Genomic DNA, 19,840 nt, shown 5'->3' on the forward strand with positions numbered 1-19,840 from the left:
TTTCTGAGGGGTGGGTAGAGATATCAAATTGAGATTTATGTAAAATACTAAGGGTTATGGTCCCCTGGGAGTGTAAAAGATTTAAGCTTCTAGATCAATGAAATCAAAAGATATGGTCATTTATGTTACATATTTTGGTACTCAGAACCTCACACATAAGAACCGGTAATGCACTACCTACACACATAATTAAGTTTGTAAGGAACCCTCAGAGCACAATTCCCTACTCATACTTGTCTTTTTTTCTTTTTTTTTTTTCTTTTTGCACTTTTTGCATGAAGCACTACTGAGAATGTTTAAATAACCAGCATTTGTGGCTGACAGCAGAACAATACATACATTTTGCGTATGGTCTGTGAAGGAAAGATAAGAGTAATTAAGTCATATACAGAGGCATATAGATAGTTGTTTTTCCCTCATTCCATTTGTGATACAAAAAGGAAATGGAATGAGTGGTGGTGGTGCAAGGAATGCTCTGCCAAGCACCATATGGTGGCTTGTGGAGTATGTATGTGGATGTAGAAGTTGACACTGTTTGTTTCATTTATCTGTATGGTCCACAACATGTCTTATTTTAATCCTTCTTTTTTCTGTTATTTTTGTGCTTTTGAATTTCCATAACTCCTCTGTACACCCTAGCATACTAATGAAATAAAACTATTGTATAACAACTTCCCCATATGGAATGGCAACATTTACAAATACCCCAAGTTATCTAATGGATAACTTTCACACGTCATGTGCCTTGGGACACACCTGAAGTTCCTTTCATATCTGATGGATTTCCTTATTTTAAGAATGATGTGGTGAATTATATCTGCAATGAAACATTCAATCCAATCACAAAGCCAGCTCAATTCACTGTGGCCTCCCATATTGTTCAGCAGATAACAGTGTGGAACTTGATTCAGCTCCTACTTGAAATATATGAACACAGCATCATTCTAGGTTCCACCATCTACTGCATCCCAAACTCTGTGGACTAAGAAACCAAGCTGAGATTCACATGAGATCTGTCAATTCTCAAATTCACCCATGCCAGCCAGCACATACATGAAAACATCGATTGTCTGAAACCGAACTTGTGACTTTCCGATAATTATGGCATCTTGAAAGCCATGCATAAGGCTGTCAAGTGGATGCAGTATTTCTTGACTTCCAAACAGCATTTGATTTAGTATTGCACTAATATTTATTTTTAAAGTATGAATATATGAGCATATCAAATGAATATTGTAACTGGAGTAAGAGTTATCCACATACGTAAAGTAACTTCATGTATGCCCCAGGGAAATGTGTTGGGTCTGTGCATGGTTTATATTAATTACCTGCAGACTGTATCTATAGCAACTTCCAAATTTCTGGAGAGGATGCAGTAATCGAACATGAAGTACTATCTGAATAAAACTTCACAAATATACTGTCAGACCTTGATAAGATATCAAAGTGGTGCAAAGGTTAGCAACTTGGTATGAGTGTTCAGAAATGTAAAACTGTGCTCTTCACAAAATGCAGAACCATATGTGTAGTATCTTATGACTATAAAATAAATTAGTTTCAATTGAAGTCAATCAAGTCATATAAATATCTGGGTTCATTTGGGAAATACTGGGAAAATGGAGTCTGTCTACAAAAGAGATTATGGAACACTTGTATGGTCCGTACTAAAACACTGCTCAAGTGTGTGGGAGTCATATCAAAAGGACTAACAGGTGTACTGAATACATACAAAAGAGGGTAACATATATGGCCGTAGGAAATACTGAAAAACCCAAACTGGAATATGTTTGAAGATAGTCAGTTTTCTTACAAAGCCTATTTACAACCTTCAAGAAACAGCGTCAAGTAATGAATCTAAAAAGATAATGTCACCTGCTATGCATTGCTCACCGAGAAACTGTGCAGACAAGCTCAGACTAAATACAGATACAGCAAATTTTAAGTCTGGCAAAAAGTGATATGACATTTGTGACCATATTGATACATATAAAACTTATAACAAATGCTGGTAGATTGCTAATAACAGTCACAAGATGTTAGTTGAACTTCTTTATTGTATTACAAGTTTTGGGTGTAGCCCATCATCAGATGATCGGTTAAAAAATTATTATACTATCATGACCACAAAGGTGATCCATACCACGTTGTAAAACAAAAGTATGTAACCCATGAAAATACAGGAGGTACAAATGATACACACCAAAATATGAAGTTGATGAAAAAAAAATTAGATGCAACAATGTCACATCTACAGATCTACAATGACAGGATAGTAGCGCCAAGTGATAAACATCACCGTCAATACACAATTGAAGGAAACTATTGTAACAGGATTCTGCACATTGTCAGGAAAGTGAAGGGTTTGGTGCGTTTCCATACACAAAAGAAACTTGGACTTGTTTTGTGGCATAGTCTTGATGATAAAGCTGACAAGTTTAAGAACTCAGGTGTTTACAGAATCAAGTGTAGTTCTTGTGATGACATCTATGTGGGCCATACAGGAAGAGATTTTGTAACACAGCACACGTACAAAAATAGTAGTGTACTTGGGTGTCATTTGAGAGAGAATGGTCATTTGTTGCCCTCATTAATGATAGTTTAGCCCTCAATATCCTTGAGGAGTTGAAAATTTACATGTATCATCGGTCTGATACAGAGGTTGTCATCAGTGGGCAAGTGGAAAAATATAGCCATTGGTTTTTTAATATTTTTCATGATTTACTGATTTATTAGTCAGTCTATCATCTCTCCATTACCTGTATCACAATTATCATCAGTTAATTCAGCTTAATTTACTTTCTATTTTTATAATATTTTCTGTAATATTATAGGATTTTTAATAAAAGATCTACGCTGCTCTTTCTTTTATGGCACCTTTTATTGTACTTAGTGTCATTATTATTTCATTTAATTCATTCATTTTGCTATAGTGCCCATTTACTTTAATTGAATTTGAATGGATGCACTGCGTTAGTTGGTATGCTTAAGCTCATCCCTGTGCATAAGGGAAAGCAGATACGGCTATATTCATTTATGTTACAGGCCATTTATGTTGGTTTCCCCACTTTATTACTTTCTACTACTTTCTACACAAAACATATCCAAATTTTATGATTTTAAATCAGGTTTCTCCAATACTCGGTGGTGGCCTGTATAACAGTGCTTTAACCATTATTGTGATACTTTTCATATTTATCCATTTTATTCTATTTATCCCTTGTATGTAAGTTGTTATGGCATATTTGTAATAACAAAATGTAATAAAATTTCTTTCATGGCCATATGCAGAGCCACTGGTTTTCATGCCCTCTGATGTGTATAATGTTAATCTTATGGTTATAATACTGTAGAAGGAAACATTCCATGAAGGAAAAATATACCTAAAAACAAAGATGATGCGACTTACCAAATGAAAGTGCTGGCAGGTCGACAGACACACAAACGAACACAAACATACACACAAAATTCAAGCTTTCGCAACAAACGGTTACTTCGTCAGGAAAGAGGGAAGGAGAGGGAAAGACGAAAGGATGTGGGTTTTAAGGGAGAGGGTAAGGAGTCATTCCAATCCCGGGAACGGAAAGACTTACCTTAGGGGGCAAAAAGGACAGGTATACACTAGAGCGCGCACACACACACACACACACACACACACACACACTCACACACACACACACACACACACACACACACACACACACACACACACAAAAAAAAAAAAAAAAAGACCAATCGGTAATCTGTCAATAAGAGAGCTGGTCTGCCCGTGTCTGCGCATATGCGGCCGGATATGCGTGTGTGCGCCACGGGCAGACCAGCTCTCTTATTGACAGATTACCGATTGGTCTGCTTGTGTCTGTGTATGTGCGGATGGATATATATATATATATATGTGTGTGTGTGTGTGTGTGTGTGTGTGTGTGTGTGTGTGTGTGTGTGCGTGTGTGTGCGCGCGCGCGCTCTAGTGTATACCTGTCCTTTTTTCCCCCTAAGGTAAGTCTTTCCGTTCCCGGGATTGGAATGACTCCTTACCCTCTCCCTTAAAACCCACATCCTTTCGTCTTTCCCTCTCCTTCCCTCTTTCCTGATGAAGCAACCGTTTGTTGCGAAAGCTTGAATTTTGTGTGTATGTTTGTGTTCGTTTGTGTGTCTGTCGACCTGCCAGCACTTTCATTTGGTAAGTCACATCATCTTTGTTTTTAGGTATAATGTTAATCTTAATTGTAGATGAGCATTTCTTTCACTTGTTTATTGACAATAATGTTTTACACTTGGCACTACTATCTTATCATTGTGGATTTTTAGATGTGACATTGTCTTCACCAAAAAATTTTTCATCACCTTTGTATTTTGGTATGTACCATTTGTACATCGAATCTTGTCATCTGTTATATATTTTATTACAACTGTGTGGATTACCACTGTGCCAATGATTGTATAATAATTTTGACAGTTCATCTAATGATGGGCTACACCTGAATGTGTAATGCAATACAGAATTTCTACTGTTATTAGTGACCTATCAGTATTGCTTATAATTTTTACAGATACAGCACACTCAGTAGCAGTTAGTCATTCTTTCCATACTCCAAATGGGAATGGAACCCTAATAAGCGATGCAATAGGAATTACCTACAGCTGTACATGCCCAGTAGTTTGCAGAGAACAGACATAGATGTAGATGTGCGTAGAACTGACCTACAAAGGTGAAGTATCTAAAAGATAATCCAAGAACACTACTGGCCAATAAAATTGCTGCACCAAGAAGAAATGCAGATGATAAACGAGTATTCATTGGACAAATATATTATACTAGAACCGACATGTGATTACATTTTCACACAATTTGGGTGCATAGATCCTGAGAAATCAGTACCCAGAACAACCACATCTGGCCATAATAACGGCCTTGATACGCCTGGGCATTGAGTCAAACAGAGCTTGGACAGTGTGTACAGGTACAGCTGCCCATGCAGCTTCAACACGATATCACAGTTCATCAAGAGTAGTGACTGGCGTATTGTGATGAGCCAGTTGCTCGGCCACCATTGAGCAGACGTTTTCAATTGGTGAGAGATCTGGAGAACATTTTCTGTATCCAGAAAGGCCCGTACAAGACCTGCAACATGCAGTCGTGCATTATCCTGCTGAAATGTAGGGTTTCACAGGGATCGAATGAAGGGTAGAGCCACGGGTCGTAACACATTTGAAATGTAACATCCACTGTTCAAAGTGCCATCAATGCGATTCAACCAGAAAAATGACGTTTTGCCATTCGTGCACCCAGGTTCGTCGTCGAGTACACCATCGCAGGTGCTCCTGTCTGTGATGCAGCACCAAGGGTAACAGCAGCCGTGGTCTCTGAGCTCATAGTCCATGCTGCTGCAAACATCGTTGAACTGTTCGTGCAGATGGTTGGTGTCTTGCAAACGTCCCCATCTGTTGACCAAGGGATCGAGACGTGGCTGCACGATCCTTTACAGCCATGCGGATAAGATGCCTGTCATCTTGACTGCTAGTAATATGAGGCCATTGGGATCCAGCATGGAGTTCCATATTACCTTCCTGAACCCACCGATTCCATAGTCTGCTAACAGTCATTGGATCTCAACCAACACGAGCAGCAATGTCGCGATACGATAAACCGCAATCGCGATAGGCTACAATCCGACCTTTATCAAAGTCGGAAACGTGATGGTACGCATTTCTCCTCCTTACACGAGGCATCACAACAACGTTTCACCAGGCAACGCCGGTCAACTGCTGTTTGTGTATGAGAAATCGGTTGGAAACTTTCCTCATGTCAGCACGTTGTAGGTGTCACCATCAGTGCCAACCTTGTGTGAATGCTCTGAAAAGCTAATCATTTGCATACCACAGCATCTTCTTCCTGTCGGTTAAATTTCGCATCTGTAGCATGTCATTTTCGTGGTGTAGCAATTTTAATGGCCAGTAGTTTATTTAGAAAAACTGATGAAAAGATTGTATTTTCCACATCATGCAAAAAGGCACATTACAAGTTGCTTCTGTGAGAGTGTTTTTGGCTTTTAGTGTACTGAATCTAAAGGCCTGCTTATTGCTAGAGTAGACTCTGAGGGGGAAATAAAAACCACTCATTTTGCACAAGTTGTGTTTACTGAGTATGATTCCATGGTATTCCTTTAGGCAGCAAAAATATTTTCAACTCCTCAAGTGTATCAAATAAGTTACCTTTTCCGACTCTGTGTATTACTTGTAAAAGAGCAAGATGGAGTCATCTTACTTGTTCTTGTACCATTCCTGAGATTAATATAATTTTTTTTCTTTGTTTAATTTCAGTTTCTCAAAAGCATGTACACTGTAGTAGCTCAAAAATAGCTAATTTTGTATTTGTGCCTTACTACATTTGTTTCTTCTGGAAATACTGTGTATTTTATTTAAAAGAAAATTCATGATTTATGATTCATACAAGACATACAGAGTTGAAGTTTTCAGTCACCAAGTAACTGTTTGTTTCTAAATTGGGTTAGTTCTTTTGAAAGTCCTCATTCTCCTCTTCCCTGCAAATGTGTTACTTTTTTAAAACTTAATATTTCAAAAATTATTCATATTCAAAATTTTTATTTTCCAAAAGGTTCAGATGTTAAATAATAATTATTCCAAAATTCAGTAACATAGTTCTGTAGTTCTGATTTTTCTGACTTCAAAAATGCATATTTTCTCTATAATGTCTTCAGCTCAAAAAATTTCACCTCTTCCAAACTTTTTGGTAGGCTTTGACAATCATCATGTAAACACAAATCATATTCATGAAATAGTACCTATAGCATTGCCTTTTTTCTGATCATATAGCTCACAGTTAAATAGACTTGCTCTTTTGGCTGTTTTATGTATTCTAATTAATGTAATCACAAATTTTTATTTTTAATCTTAGTCATGTCTATGAGCAGGAATGTCATACAGAAATTAAGTCAGCCAGTGGAGATGAACAGGTGGCACTAAGTAATTAAAATAAGAATATTTATGTGTATTAGTCTGCACTGGCACCTATATGTCTCTATTAGTCAGTTATTTGGTGTTAAACTATCAAAATATTAACTTATTCTGCAATGTTTCTGGATCTTTCAAAAGCATTTGACACCACTGACCATGAAATGCTGATACAAAAATTAGGAAACTATGGCATTCGAGGGCAACCAGGTGAATGGATAAAATCATACTTGTGCAACCGCAAGCAGTATGTATCATTAGGAAACTCGTACCAATCAGAAACCAAACCCATCAAAATGGAGTGCCGCAGGGTTCAGTAATGGGGCCATTGTTATTTAATGTGTTTGTTAATGATGTAGGTGTTGAGGAGGAAGAAAAGAAAGTATTATATGTTGATGACATGACAATACTAAATAGTGACCAAAATATGGAACAGCTTGAGAGAAGAGCATACATATCTGCAAATATCGCAGTTCAGTGGCTGTTGGAAAATGAACTGGTTATAGATCTAAAAAAGACTGGAAGAAGTAGAATATGCTAGATTCTTAGGTATTCTTGTGGATAATAAACTGAAATGGAAAAAACATATTAATAATGTCTGTAAGAAACTGAGCTCTGTCATATTCTTAATGATGCAGCTACCACAGTATTCAGACAAGAACCTTATGTGTACAGTGTATCATGGACTTTTCGAACCATACTGGCGGCAATTAGGACCATTTTAAGAAGAAAGGCCTCTGAAACGTGCAGACGTGCAGAAACTGTTTCAAGAAGTTAGGTATCTTAACTTTTTCAACATTGTATATATACAAAACAATAATGTACAACACAAAAGATAGTGAGGACTGGATTACAAATGCTAGTGTACACACCCACAATACAAGAAGGAAGAATGAAGTATGGTGCGTACCCCACCAACTGGCAATGCTAGAAAAAGGGCCCCAGTACTCTGGTGTCAGACTACTAAGACGTCTGCCTAAAAACCTGCAAGATAGTGTACTTGACAAGTACTTCCCAAAGAAATGTAAAGACTATTTCATTGAAAAAGAGTTTTAGTGTTGCAGAATACTTATGCCATTAAATTTGTATATATTGTTACTCATTATCAATGATGTAAAAATGTAAGCTAAAGGGGTAGAAAAATAAGTGATAATGAATGTTAATACTTTGACATGCCTTATATTACATGTACATTTACTGTACACAATGTAATCTTACAGGATCAAATAAAATTCAATTCAAATTCAACTTAGCCATCAAAAATGTGCATTTAGTATCCAGATAGGGTGAATCTACATATTACACAATAAGAAAAGAAACTGCACCATGAAGAAATTATCTGAATGGGACATAAATTGGTAGATGGGATGTACGTGTGCAGACAAGCAAATGATTACAGTATTAGAAAAATTGCATGATTTGATTAAAGCTTCACAAACTGAGGAAGTCAATAATATGTTGTTCCACCTCTGGCCCTGATGCAAGCAGTTACTGACTAGCAGAGTTGTCGGATGTCCCTCCGTTGTCAATATCCTGAACTGGTCGGAGGGCCCTGCCCGCAATGTCCCACGTGTTCTCAATTGGGGAGAGACCCAGTGACCTTGCTGGCCACGGTAGGGTTTGGCAAGCACGAAGACAAGCAGTAGAAACTATCGGTATGTGCGTGTGGGCATTATCTTGCTAAAATGTACGCCCAGGTTTTCTTATCGTGAAGGGCAACAAAAATGGCATACGGCATATCATTGACGAGCGGCTGTGCTGTAAGGGTGTTGTGGATGACAGCCAGAGAGGTCCCGCTATGAAAGGAATGACACCCCAGTCCATCACTCCTGGTTCTCGGGTCTTATGCGGGTGACACTAAGGTTGGTTTTCCTCTGCTGTTAGGGTTGTCTCCACACATGTCTTCACTGGTCAGTGGCACTCAGTTCAATGTGGGAGTCATCACTGAAGACAATTATACTCCAGGCAATGAGATTTCAAGCTTGTCTTAATGCTTGGCAAATTCTACCTTGGCCAGCAAGGTGGCAAGTGCAGAACAGGGAATCAGTGATCATAAGGCCGTTGCAGCATCCCTGAATTTGGAAGTTAATAGGAATATAAAAAAAGGGCGGAAGGTTTATCTGTTTAGCAAGAGTAATAGAAGGCAGATTTCAGACTACCTAACAGATCAAAACGAAAATTTCTGTTCCGACACTGACAATGTTGAGTGTCTATGGAAAAAGTTCAAGGCAATCGTGAAATGCGTTTTAGACAGGTACGTGCCGAGTAAAACTGTGAGGGACGGGAAAAACCCACCGTGGTACAACAACAAAGTTAGGAAACTACTGCGAAAGCAAAGAGAGCTTCACTGCAAGTTTAAACGCAGCCAAAACCTCTCAGACAAACAGAAGCTAAACGATGTCAAAGTTAGCGTAAGGAGGGCTATGCGTGAAGCATTCGGTGAATTCGAAAGTAAAATTCTATGTACCGACTTGACAGAAAATCCTAGGAAGTTCTGGTCTTACGTTAAATCAGTAAGTGGCTCGAAACAGCATATCCAGACACTCCGGGATGATGATGGCATTGAAACAGAGGATGACAAGCGTAAAGCTGAAATACTAAACACCTTTTTCCAAAGCTGTTTCACAGAGGAAGACCGCACTGCAGTTCCTTCTCTAAATCCTCGCACAAACAAAAAAAAGGCTGACATCGAAATAAGTGTCCAAGGAATAGAAAAGCAACTGGAATCACTCAACAGAGGAAAGTCCACTGGACCTGACAGGATACCAATTCGATTCTACACAGAGTACGCGAAAGAACTTGCCCCCCTTCTAACAGCCGTGTACCGCAAGTCTCTAGAGGAACGGAAGGTTCCAAATGATTGGAAAAGAGCACAGGTAGTCCCAGTCTTCAAGAAGGGTCGTCGAGCAGATGCGCAAAACTATAGACCTATATCTCTGACGTCGATCTGTTGTAGAATTTTAGAACATGTTTTTTGCTCGAATATCACGTCGTTTTTGGAAACTCAGAATCTACTATGTAGGAATCAACATGGATTCCGGAAACAGCGATCGTGTGAGACCCAACTCGCTTTATTTGTTCATGAGACCCAGAAAATATTAGATACAGGCTCCCAGGTAGATGCTATTTTCCTTGACTTCCGAAAGGCGTTCGATACAGTTCTGCACTGTCGCCTGATAAACAAAGTAAGAGCCTACGGAATATCAGACCAGCTGTGTGGCTGGATTGAAGAGTTTTTAGCAAACAGAACGCAGCATGTTGTTATCAACGGAGAGACGTCTACAGACGTTAAAGTAACCTCTGGTGTGCCACAGGGGAGTGTTATGGGACCATTGCTTTTCACAATATATATAAATGACCTAGTAGATAGTGTCGGAAGTTCCATGCGGCTTTTCGCGGATGATGCTGTAGTATACAGAGAAGTTGCAGCATTAGAAAATTGTAGCGAAATGCAGGAAGATCTGCAGCGGATAGGCACTTGGTGCAGGGAGTGGCAACTGACCCTTAACATAGACAAATGTAATGTATTGCGAATACATAGAAAGAAGGATCCTTTATTGTATGATTATATGATAGCGGATCAAACACTGGTAGCAGTTACTTCTGTAAAATATCTGGGAGTATGCGTGCGGAACGATTTGAAGTGGAATGATCATATAAAATTAATTGTTGGTAAGGCGGGTACCAGGTTGAGATTCATTGGGAGAGTCCTTAGAAAATGTAGTCCATCAACAAAGGAGGTGGCTTACAAAACACTCGTTCGACCTATACTTGAGTATTGCTCATCAGTGTGGGATCCGTACCAGATCGGGTTGACGGAGGAGATAGAGAAGATCCAAAGAAGAGCGGCGCGTTTCGTCACAGGGTTATTTGGTAACCGTGATAGCGTTACGGAGATGTTTAACAAACTCAAGTGGCGGACTCTGCAAGAGAGGCGCTCTGCTTCGCGGTGTAGCTTGCTCGCCAGGTTTCGAGAGGGTGCGTTTCTGGATGAGGTATCGAATATATTGCTTCCCCCTACTTATACCTCTCGAGGAGATCACGAATGTAAACTTAGAGAGATTAGAGCGCGCACAGAGGCTTTCAGACAGTCGTTCTTCCCGCGAACCATACGCGACTGGAACAGGAAAGGGAGGTAATGACAGTGGCACGTAAAGTGCCCTCCGCCACACACCGTTGGGTGGCTTGCGGAGTATAAATGTAGATGTCATTGGATATCTCCTCAGATGAGAACGTTTGGAGTATTACAGGCAGGGCATTCCAACCAGCAATGGATTTTGATGAAGTAATGTGCCAGATTGAAAGAAATAAGCACGATATCCTCAGGACAACATCCAACAACTCTATCAATCAATGCCAAGCTGAATAACTACTAGCATAAGACCTAGATCTGGATAAGTGTTTTACTGACTTGCTCAATTTTAAAGCTTCTTCTCATGAATAAATCATCCACTTTTTCTGAAACTGTAATCATTTGTTTTTCTATACACATACATTACATTAACTGATTTCTCCCCATTCAGATAATTACTTTTTTGTGCACCATCTTTTTTATCTTTTAGTGTTTTATACCACCAGATAACTGAGTTGTATAGTGTATATGAATGTAAGTGTTGTTCTGCTCATATGCTTAGGCTATTGCTTCTGTCAAAAATGATCATGGGATAAGGATAGTTAATTGTACATAAAAATGAGGAGATCAAAAACTAAGTACAGCAAATGCTTCAACATTTGGAAGACTTCTATAACTGAGCAAGTTCACATCTCCTGAAGTCTTAATATCAGGTGAGCAAAATTGCAAAGTGTTAAACTATTCTGCAGACCTTGGCTGTTGTGGCCTATATTTTTGATTTGGGTTTGGTTAAACCACCACCACCACCACCACCACCATCTTCTTCTTCTTCTTCGATTTATCTGCTGCATGGAGATCTCTTCAAGGCATTCTATTCATCATGATCTTCAGCTTTTCACATGCAGGTCTGTCCTGATTTTTTTTTAAAAGGTTGGCAAGCCACCTTCTGTAAGGCTCTCTGTCTTTATTATCATGAAGAATCTGACACAGAACCTCCTTGGCCCATCTCCAGTCATTTGATGTCCATTTCAGTTCCATAACAGCCACCATCACATCCTCTACTTTTATTTCTTTTTCTTCCTTGTATTTGTTTTATTTTCATTTTTTGTGCCCAACATAATATTAGCACATTACCATGAGTTTTTTTTACTTTCATAGGTTAGTACTGGCAGTGTGAACTTTATGTTGAAATACATATTGAAAATTTACTTCTGAATACATTGATTAGTTTATTAGAAAAACTCGAGGCCAGTTTTACCTTCCCATTTATTTCTTTAAGTCTGCATCTGGTTGGTGTTTTCTTTTGTTCCAAGTACACAAATTCGTCAACTGTTTCTACAATTCTGTTGTTATACTGTTGTACCTTCCAGTTGGCAGAATGTTTGTACATTATTTTGGTGTTATTGTAAAAGAAAGATCTTCTGGTATACTATCATACTTGGTTTGATTGGTTCCTATGCCCTTTTGCAGAAGTCATTCTAGATGTGAAGTAGTCAGAACAGTGTCATCTGCAAGTAGAAGGTCTTTCCAATAAGATCCATTTCTGCTCATTCGTTCTTTCTTTGAACTTAATGATTTGAAGACCCATTTCGAGGCTGCAAAAAACAGTTTTGGTGAAGTGGACTCATCTTACCTAACTTCATTCTCAAACCTGAACTTTTCACTATATCAGTGTAATCAGATTGAAACTGTAACCTTATACATATTCTCCAGCAAATGGATGTAGTTATGTTGTGTTTCTTGGTTCTCAGGTGCTGCCAGCACAGATTTTATTGTGACAGAGTCAAACACTTTCTCATACTCTATAAATCCCAGTAGTAGCTGATATTTGTTGCTTTTTTGTGTATCTCAGTTGAGAATCTGTAGCTGGTTCATTGACTAGATCCATCTCTATGCTCAGCTTTTTCTTTACCTGGTTAAAAGATATTTCTTGAATGTTAGTAAGGCATTTTATAAAAATCTTGTACAGCAAGTTGACAAAAGACTAATTGGCATAGTACATCACCTTTCCCTTCTACCTTTTTTATAAATCACATTAGACAGCTCCTGTATTTTACCCTATATACCCATGTTCATTAGAAAGCACAATTTCTTCTCTGCTTAGCATTCCATAACCAGGTGCCTTGCTTTTCTGACATAGAACATGCGACTTGCACACCCCTGTTTCTAAAATAATATTTCACCTTTGTAGGACAGCTTTACGCATATCTACGTCTACATCCATATTCTGCAAACCACTGTGAATTTCATGGCAGAGGGTACTTACCAATGCACCCTATTAGGGTTTCATCCTGTTCCATTTGTATACAGAGAAACACCACTCAAATGCCCCTGTGCATGCAGCAATCTGCCTGATCTTGCTGCTGCCATCCATGCAGGGGTGGTACATATAAGGGGCACTAAAAAAGAAATGAGTTGGAGGCATAATTACAGAAACCAGTACCTGCATGTTAGAAGTATTGACCCTGGCTGTTGAAATCTAGTCCCACTGTGACACAGTGTGGTAAATGGCCATCTCATAAAATTCCTGGGGCTGTGATGTTAACCAGTTCCACACATACAGCTGGACATTGTCATCCAACGTGAATCATTTGCCCCTCAGAGTCTTTTTAAGGGGACCAAAAATTCGTTCCTTCTGGTTCATTTCCTGCAGCATGGGACAACAGTGAACGCCCAGTATTACTCGCAAACCTTGACAACCTTTCACCGAGCGATCAAATCAAAATGACCAGGCAATCTCATCCTTGGGGTCATTCTGCTCCACAACAATGGAAAGCCTCACAAGGCCAACACAGTCGTGGCACTCCTGCAGGAATTCAAATGGGAGATTCTCGGCCACCCTCCATACAGTCGGACCTCTCTCCCTGTGATTATGCCATTTTTGGGCTGCGCTATTTTTAACTTTATTCTCATTTTAAGAAACTTGAAAATGGATGAGTGACATCTGTAACTGACCACTAATAATTTTTTGTGCAAGTCAGAGTGTGTGTTACATAGTATATCTTGGGATTTGTCAGCCGTACTTCACCATCTCTGTCTCGCTGAATAATTGGACAGATAAAGCTAGAATGGATGATGACATCCATTCTTAGTGTGCTATTTGTGCACAGTCTATGGTCTAACTTAAAGGTTTATCAACCAAAATTTATGTTCTCACATCATTGGCTGCATTTTTGTAACCACTTCACTCCGTCTTGCTCTTGTAACAGGATGTTACCACATCTAAGTTACACTGATGAAAACTTTTATCCTGATTTTAGGATGTGGTTCATCCGGAAAATCAACTTTTATGAAGCAGGTGAGGATTATTGAAGAAGGCGGTTTAACTGAAGAAGAACGGAAAACATTTAAGCCAGTAATTTGCCAAAATGTTATCACATCTACTCAGATGCTGATTCTGGGAATGCAGTTGTATGAGCTTCAGTTTGAGTCCAAAAAATCAGAGGTAAGAATACAAACTAAAGGTAGCTTGTAAAAATGTTAAAATATATTGTGTGTGTGTGTGTGTGTGTGTTAGTTATTTGCATGTTCAATGGCACATAATTTCTGTCTCTTACTATTACATGGTATCAGTCACTTTGTTGACAATTACAGGCCAACCACTTACTTGACTGTTTATTACATTAATTTTATGTTAACTCTCTTTCCCTCCCCCCCCCCCCCCCTCTCTCTCTCTCTCTCTCTGCAGATATGATTTCAGTTTGTATTTGAAACTAATTTTATTTTTTGGAGGTGGAGGTTTTGTACTGCTTTGGGTAGTCTCTCAAACATCTCTGGTTGAACAAGAAACATTTGAAGCAAGTTCCCATTTATCCCACAAATAAAGATTCTGTCCAAGTCATGCTGAATACCTCTACAATCTCTCAATGATGAAACTTTCTTGCACACAAAAGCATCACCAGCAGTCTCAGATTGCTGTCCACAATTCCCTAATGTTACCTTTGTCTCTCGCAAACATTTACCACCTGGGAAAACAGACTGTGTTTCATTACTCAAAACATTATCGATGCAGTCTCACATTTGCCGAAATACTCTGCATACTCAGACCAATTAATGAAACTAGAGTTATTGATATTTATATGCAGATTTTGCTTGCTCTAAAAGCAGAGGAATCTTTTAATTCAGAAAGTAACTGAAGCATACAGGTAAGCAAGAATTAAGATTCATTCCATAAATGTCAAATCACACTTCAGTAACCTAGTGCCAGCAATAAAATGATTCGAGAGATCAAAACTGCCTACAGTGCAATTCCTTTACTCAGAGGCAGTAGTGTGATGATGTTGATGTACCAGTCTCTGTTAAAATAAGAGGTGGATAAAAATTGTGTTGGGTAACATTTCATTCGAGATCTCAGATCAATGACAGTGGACATAATAGAGAAACATTTGAATGGTTACTCTTCTACAGACGTTTCTGATGTGCAATAAAGATGAGACAGTGTTTTCTAACTTGCAAAATGTTTTGTCATGTAGAAGAAAGCATTTATTTAAGAGAATGTGCAAATATATTTTGTAATATACAATAACAGGGATGATTAACATTCCTGTTGTCAGCCTGGGCACTGTTTCTGTGGTGTCACCGCCAGACACCACACTTGCTAGGTGGTAGTCTTTAAATCGGCCGCGGTCCGCTAGTATACGTCGGACCCGCGTGTCGCCACTGTCAGTGATTGCAGACCGAGTGCCGCCACACGGCAGGTCTAGAGAGACTTCCTAGCACTCATCCCCCGTTGGATAACCGACTTTGCTAGTGATGGTTCACTGACAAAATACGCTCTCAATTGCCGAGATGATAGTTAGCATAGCCTTCAGCTACATCATTTGCTACGACCTAGCAAGGCGCCAGTACCAGTTACTATTGATACTGTAATCATACCTCACGCCAGCCTGTGTGAGCTTAAACGCGTGCCTTTCGGCTTCCTCTAGTACCCGGTGCTGGCTCTCCTGCCAACCCACAACATTTTCAGTGCATCTGTCCTCCAGGCTAGTCAGTCTTGTGCAAGTTCTTTTCATATCTACACTGCTGGCCATTAAAATTGCTACACCATGAAGATGATGTGCTACAGACACGAAATTTAACCGAAAGGAAGATGATGCTGTGATATGCAAATGATAAGCTTTTCAGAGCATTCACACAAGGTTGGCGCTGGTGGTGACGCCTACAACATGCTGACATGAGGAAAGTTTATAACCGATTTCTCATACACAAACAGCAGTTGACCGACGTTGCCTGCTGAAACGTTGTTGGGATGCCTCATGCAAGGAGGAGAAATGTGTACCATCACATTTCTGACTTTGATCAAGGTCATATTGTAACCTATCATGATTGCGGTTTATCATATCACGACGTTGCTGCTCGCGTTGGTCGAGATCCATTGACTGTTAGCAGAATATGGAATCAGTGGGTTCAAAAGGGTAATACGGATTGCTGTGCTGGGTTCCAGTGGCCGCATATCACTAGCAGTCGAGATGAGAGGCACCTTATCCGCATAGCTGTAATGGACCATGCAGCCACGTCTCGATCCCTGAGTCAACAGATGGGGACATTTGCCAGACAACAACCATCTGCGCGAACAGTTCGACGACGTTTGCAGCAGCACGGACTATCAGCTTGCAGACGATGGCTGCGGTTACCCTTGATGCTGCATCAGCAGACAGGAGTGCCTGCGATGGTGTACTTGACGACAATCCTGGGTGCACGAATAGAAAAACGACATTTTTTCGGATGAATCCAGGTTCTGTTTACAGCATCATGACAGTCGCATCCGTGTTTGGCGACATCACGGTGAATGCACATTGGAAGCGAGTATTTGTCATCGCCATACTGGCGTATCACCTGGCGTGATGGTATGGGGTGCCATTGGTTACACGTTTTGGTCGCCTCTTGTTCGCACTGACGGCACATTGAACAGTGGACGTTACATTTCAGATGTGTTATTACCCATGGCTCTACCCTTCATTCGATCCGTGCAAAACCCTACATTTCAGCAGGATAATGCATGACTGCATGTTACAGGTCCTGTACGGGCCTTTCTGGATACAGAAAATTTTCGACTGCTGCCCTGGCTAGCACATTCTCCAAATCTCTCGCCAATTGAAAACATCTGGTCAATGGTGGCCAAGCAACTGGCTCGTCACAATACGCCAGTCACTACTCTTAATGAACTGTGGTATAGTGTTGAAGGTGCATGGGCAGCTGTACCTGTACACACCATCCAAGCTCTGTTTGACTCAATGCCCAGGCGTATCAAGGCCATTATTACGGCCAGAGGTGGTTGTTCTGGGTACTGATTTCTCAGGATCTATGCACCCAAATTGCGTGAAAATGTAATAACATGTCAGTTCTAATGTAATACATTTGTCCAATGAATTTATCATCTGCACTTCTTCTTGGTGTAGCAATTTTAATGCCTTTCTCTTTTTTTTATCAGTCATCTGACTGATGCGTTCCACCACAAAATGTTCTCCTGTGTCAACATTTCAAACTTTTCATCTTAGAGTAGGATTTGCAACCTACGTCCTCAATTATTTGCTGGATATATCCCAGACTCTTGTCTTCCTCTACAGTTTTTACCCTCTACAGCTGCCCGCAGAACCATGGAATTTATTCTCTGGTGTCTGAACAGATGTTATTCTTGTCAGTGTTTTCCGTGTATTCTTACCTTGCTGATTCTGCACAGAACCACCTCATTCCTTACCAAATCAGTCCACCTAATTTTCAACATTTCTCCGTAGCACCACAACTCAAATGCTTTGATTTTCTTTTGTTCTGATTTTCTCAGAGTCCATTTTTCACTACCATACAATGCTCTGCTTCTGATTAACATTCTCAGAAAATTCTTCCTGAAACTAAGGTTTTTGTTCAATACTAGCAGACTACTTTTGTCCAGGAATGCCCTTTTTGCAATTGATAGTCTGCTTTTATTTTCTCCTTGATCCATCCATCATGCACTATTTTATTTTCTATGAATCAGAATTTCTTAACTTCATCTACTTTGTGATCGTGAAGTCTGATGTTAAGTTTCTGACTGTTCCCATTTCAGCTACTTCTCATTACTTTCATCTTTCTTTGATTTATTTTCAATCCATGCTCTGTACTCATTAGACTGTCATTCCATTCAACAAATCCTGTAGTTCTTCTTCACTTTCGCCGAGAACAGCATCGTCACCAGCAAATCTTATAATTAATATCATTTCACCTTGCATTTTAATCCCACTCTGGAACCTTTCTTTTATTTTAGTCATTGCTTCTTTGATGTATAGATTGAACAATAAGGGCAGAAAACTAATCTCTGTCTTTCACCCTTTTTGTTCTGAGCACTCCATACTTAGCCTTCCACTCTTATTGTTCCCTCTGGGTTCTTGTACATACTGTATATTACCTGTCTTTTCATATAGCTCACCAATATTTTTCTCAGAATTTGGAACATCCTGCAGCATTTCTCATTGCTGAACACTTTTTCCAATTTGACAAATCCTATGAACGTGTCTTGATTTTTCTTCAATCTATCTTCCATTATGAACTGCAATGTCAAAACCGCCTCCCTGGTGCCTTTACCTTTCCTAAAGCAAAACTGACTGCCATCTAGAAGATACTTAATATTATTTTCCATTTTTCTCTATACTGTTCTTGTCAGCAACTTGGATGCATGAGCTGTTAAGCTGATTGTGCAGTAATTCTTGCACTTGTTGGCTCTTGCTATCTTCAGAATTGTGTGGATGATATTCTTCTGAAAGTCAGATGGTATATTAGCAGTTTCATGCATTCTACACCCCAATGTGAATAGCTGTTTTGTTGCTATTCCCTCAATGATTTTAGAAATTCTGACGGAATGTTATCTATCTCTTTTGTGTTATTTGATCCGAAGTCATCTAAAGTTCTTTTAAATTCTGATTTTAATACTGGATCCCCTATCTCTTGACTGTCAAATCATGTTTCTTCTTCTGTTGTGTCATCAGGCATGTCCTCTCCCTTATAGAGAAATTCTGTGAACTCTTTCCCACATTTAACAGTGCAATTCTGATTGCACTCTTAATGTTATTGAAATTGCTTTTAATTTCACTGAAGGTGGTTTTGACTTTCTGTACACCGGGTCAGTCCTTCCGACAATCTTCACATTTTTCATGCAGGCACTTCACCTCAGATTCCCTGCACTTCCAGTTTATTTTATTCCTAAATGACTTTTGTTTCTGTATTCCTGAATTTCCCTGCACATTAATGTCCTTCCTTCTTTCATTGAACAGTTGAAGTGTTTCTTCTGTTACTCACAGTTTCTTCACAGCTACCTTTCTTGTTCCTATATTTTTCTTTCCAACTTCTGTAATTGCCATTCTTCCTCTCCAACAGAAATCCCTACTAAGCCTTAGAGAATTTCAAACATATCTCTTCATCCCTTGTTGTTGTTGTTGTTGTTGTTGCTGTGGTCTTCAGTCCTGAGACTGGTCTGATGCAGCTCTCCATGCTACTCTATCCTGTGCAAGCTTCTTCATCTCCCAGTACCTACTGCAACCTACATCCTTCTGAATCTGCTTAGTGTATTCATCTCTTGGTCTCCCTCTATGGTTTTTACCCTCCACACTGCCCTCCAATGTTAAATTTGTGATCCCTTGATGCCTCAGAACATGTCCTACCAACCGGTCCCTTCTTCTTGTCAAGTTGTGCCACAAACGCCTCCCCAATTCTATTCAATACCTCCTCATTAGTTATGTGATCTACCCATCTAATCTTCAGATTCAGATTCAGATTCTTTATTAGTCATTCATCAGTTCACTTAACCTATTAATTTTACAAAATAAATTT

At 39.4% G+C, this 19,840-nt stretch overlaps 1 protein-coding gene across 1 annotated transcript in view; it reads left to right on the forward strand.

Annotated features, from left to right (window-relative positions):
* Nucleotides 1–19,840, forward strand: part of LOC126109420 (guanine nucleotide-binding protein subunit alpha-14-like) — a 192,453-nt gene that overhangs the window by 83,619 nt on the left and 88,994 nt on the right. Inside the window, exon 2 of the mRNA XM_049914455.1 lies at nucleotides 14,302–14,486. Coding sequence (XP_049770412.1) covers nucleotides 14,302–14,486 — 185 coding nt within the window. The remainder of the gene's footprint in view (nucleotides 1–14,301; nucleotides 14,487–19,840) is intronic.

This window comes from Schistocerca cancellata, chromosome 12 (assembly GCF_023864275.1).
Source record: "Schistocerca cancellata isolate TAMUIC-IGC-003103 chromosome 12, iqSchCanc2.1, whole genome shotgun sequence".
In the NCBI taxonomy this organism is placed as follows: domain Eukaryota; kingdom Metazoa; phylum Arthropoda; class Insecta; order Orthoptera; family Acrididae; genus Schistocerca; species Schistocerca cancellata.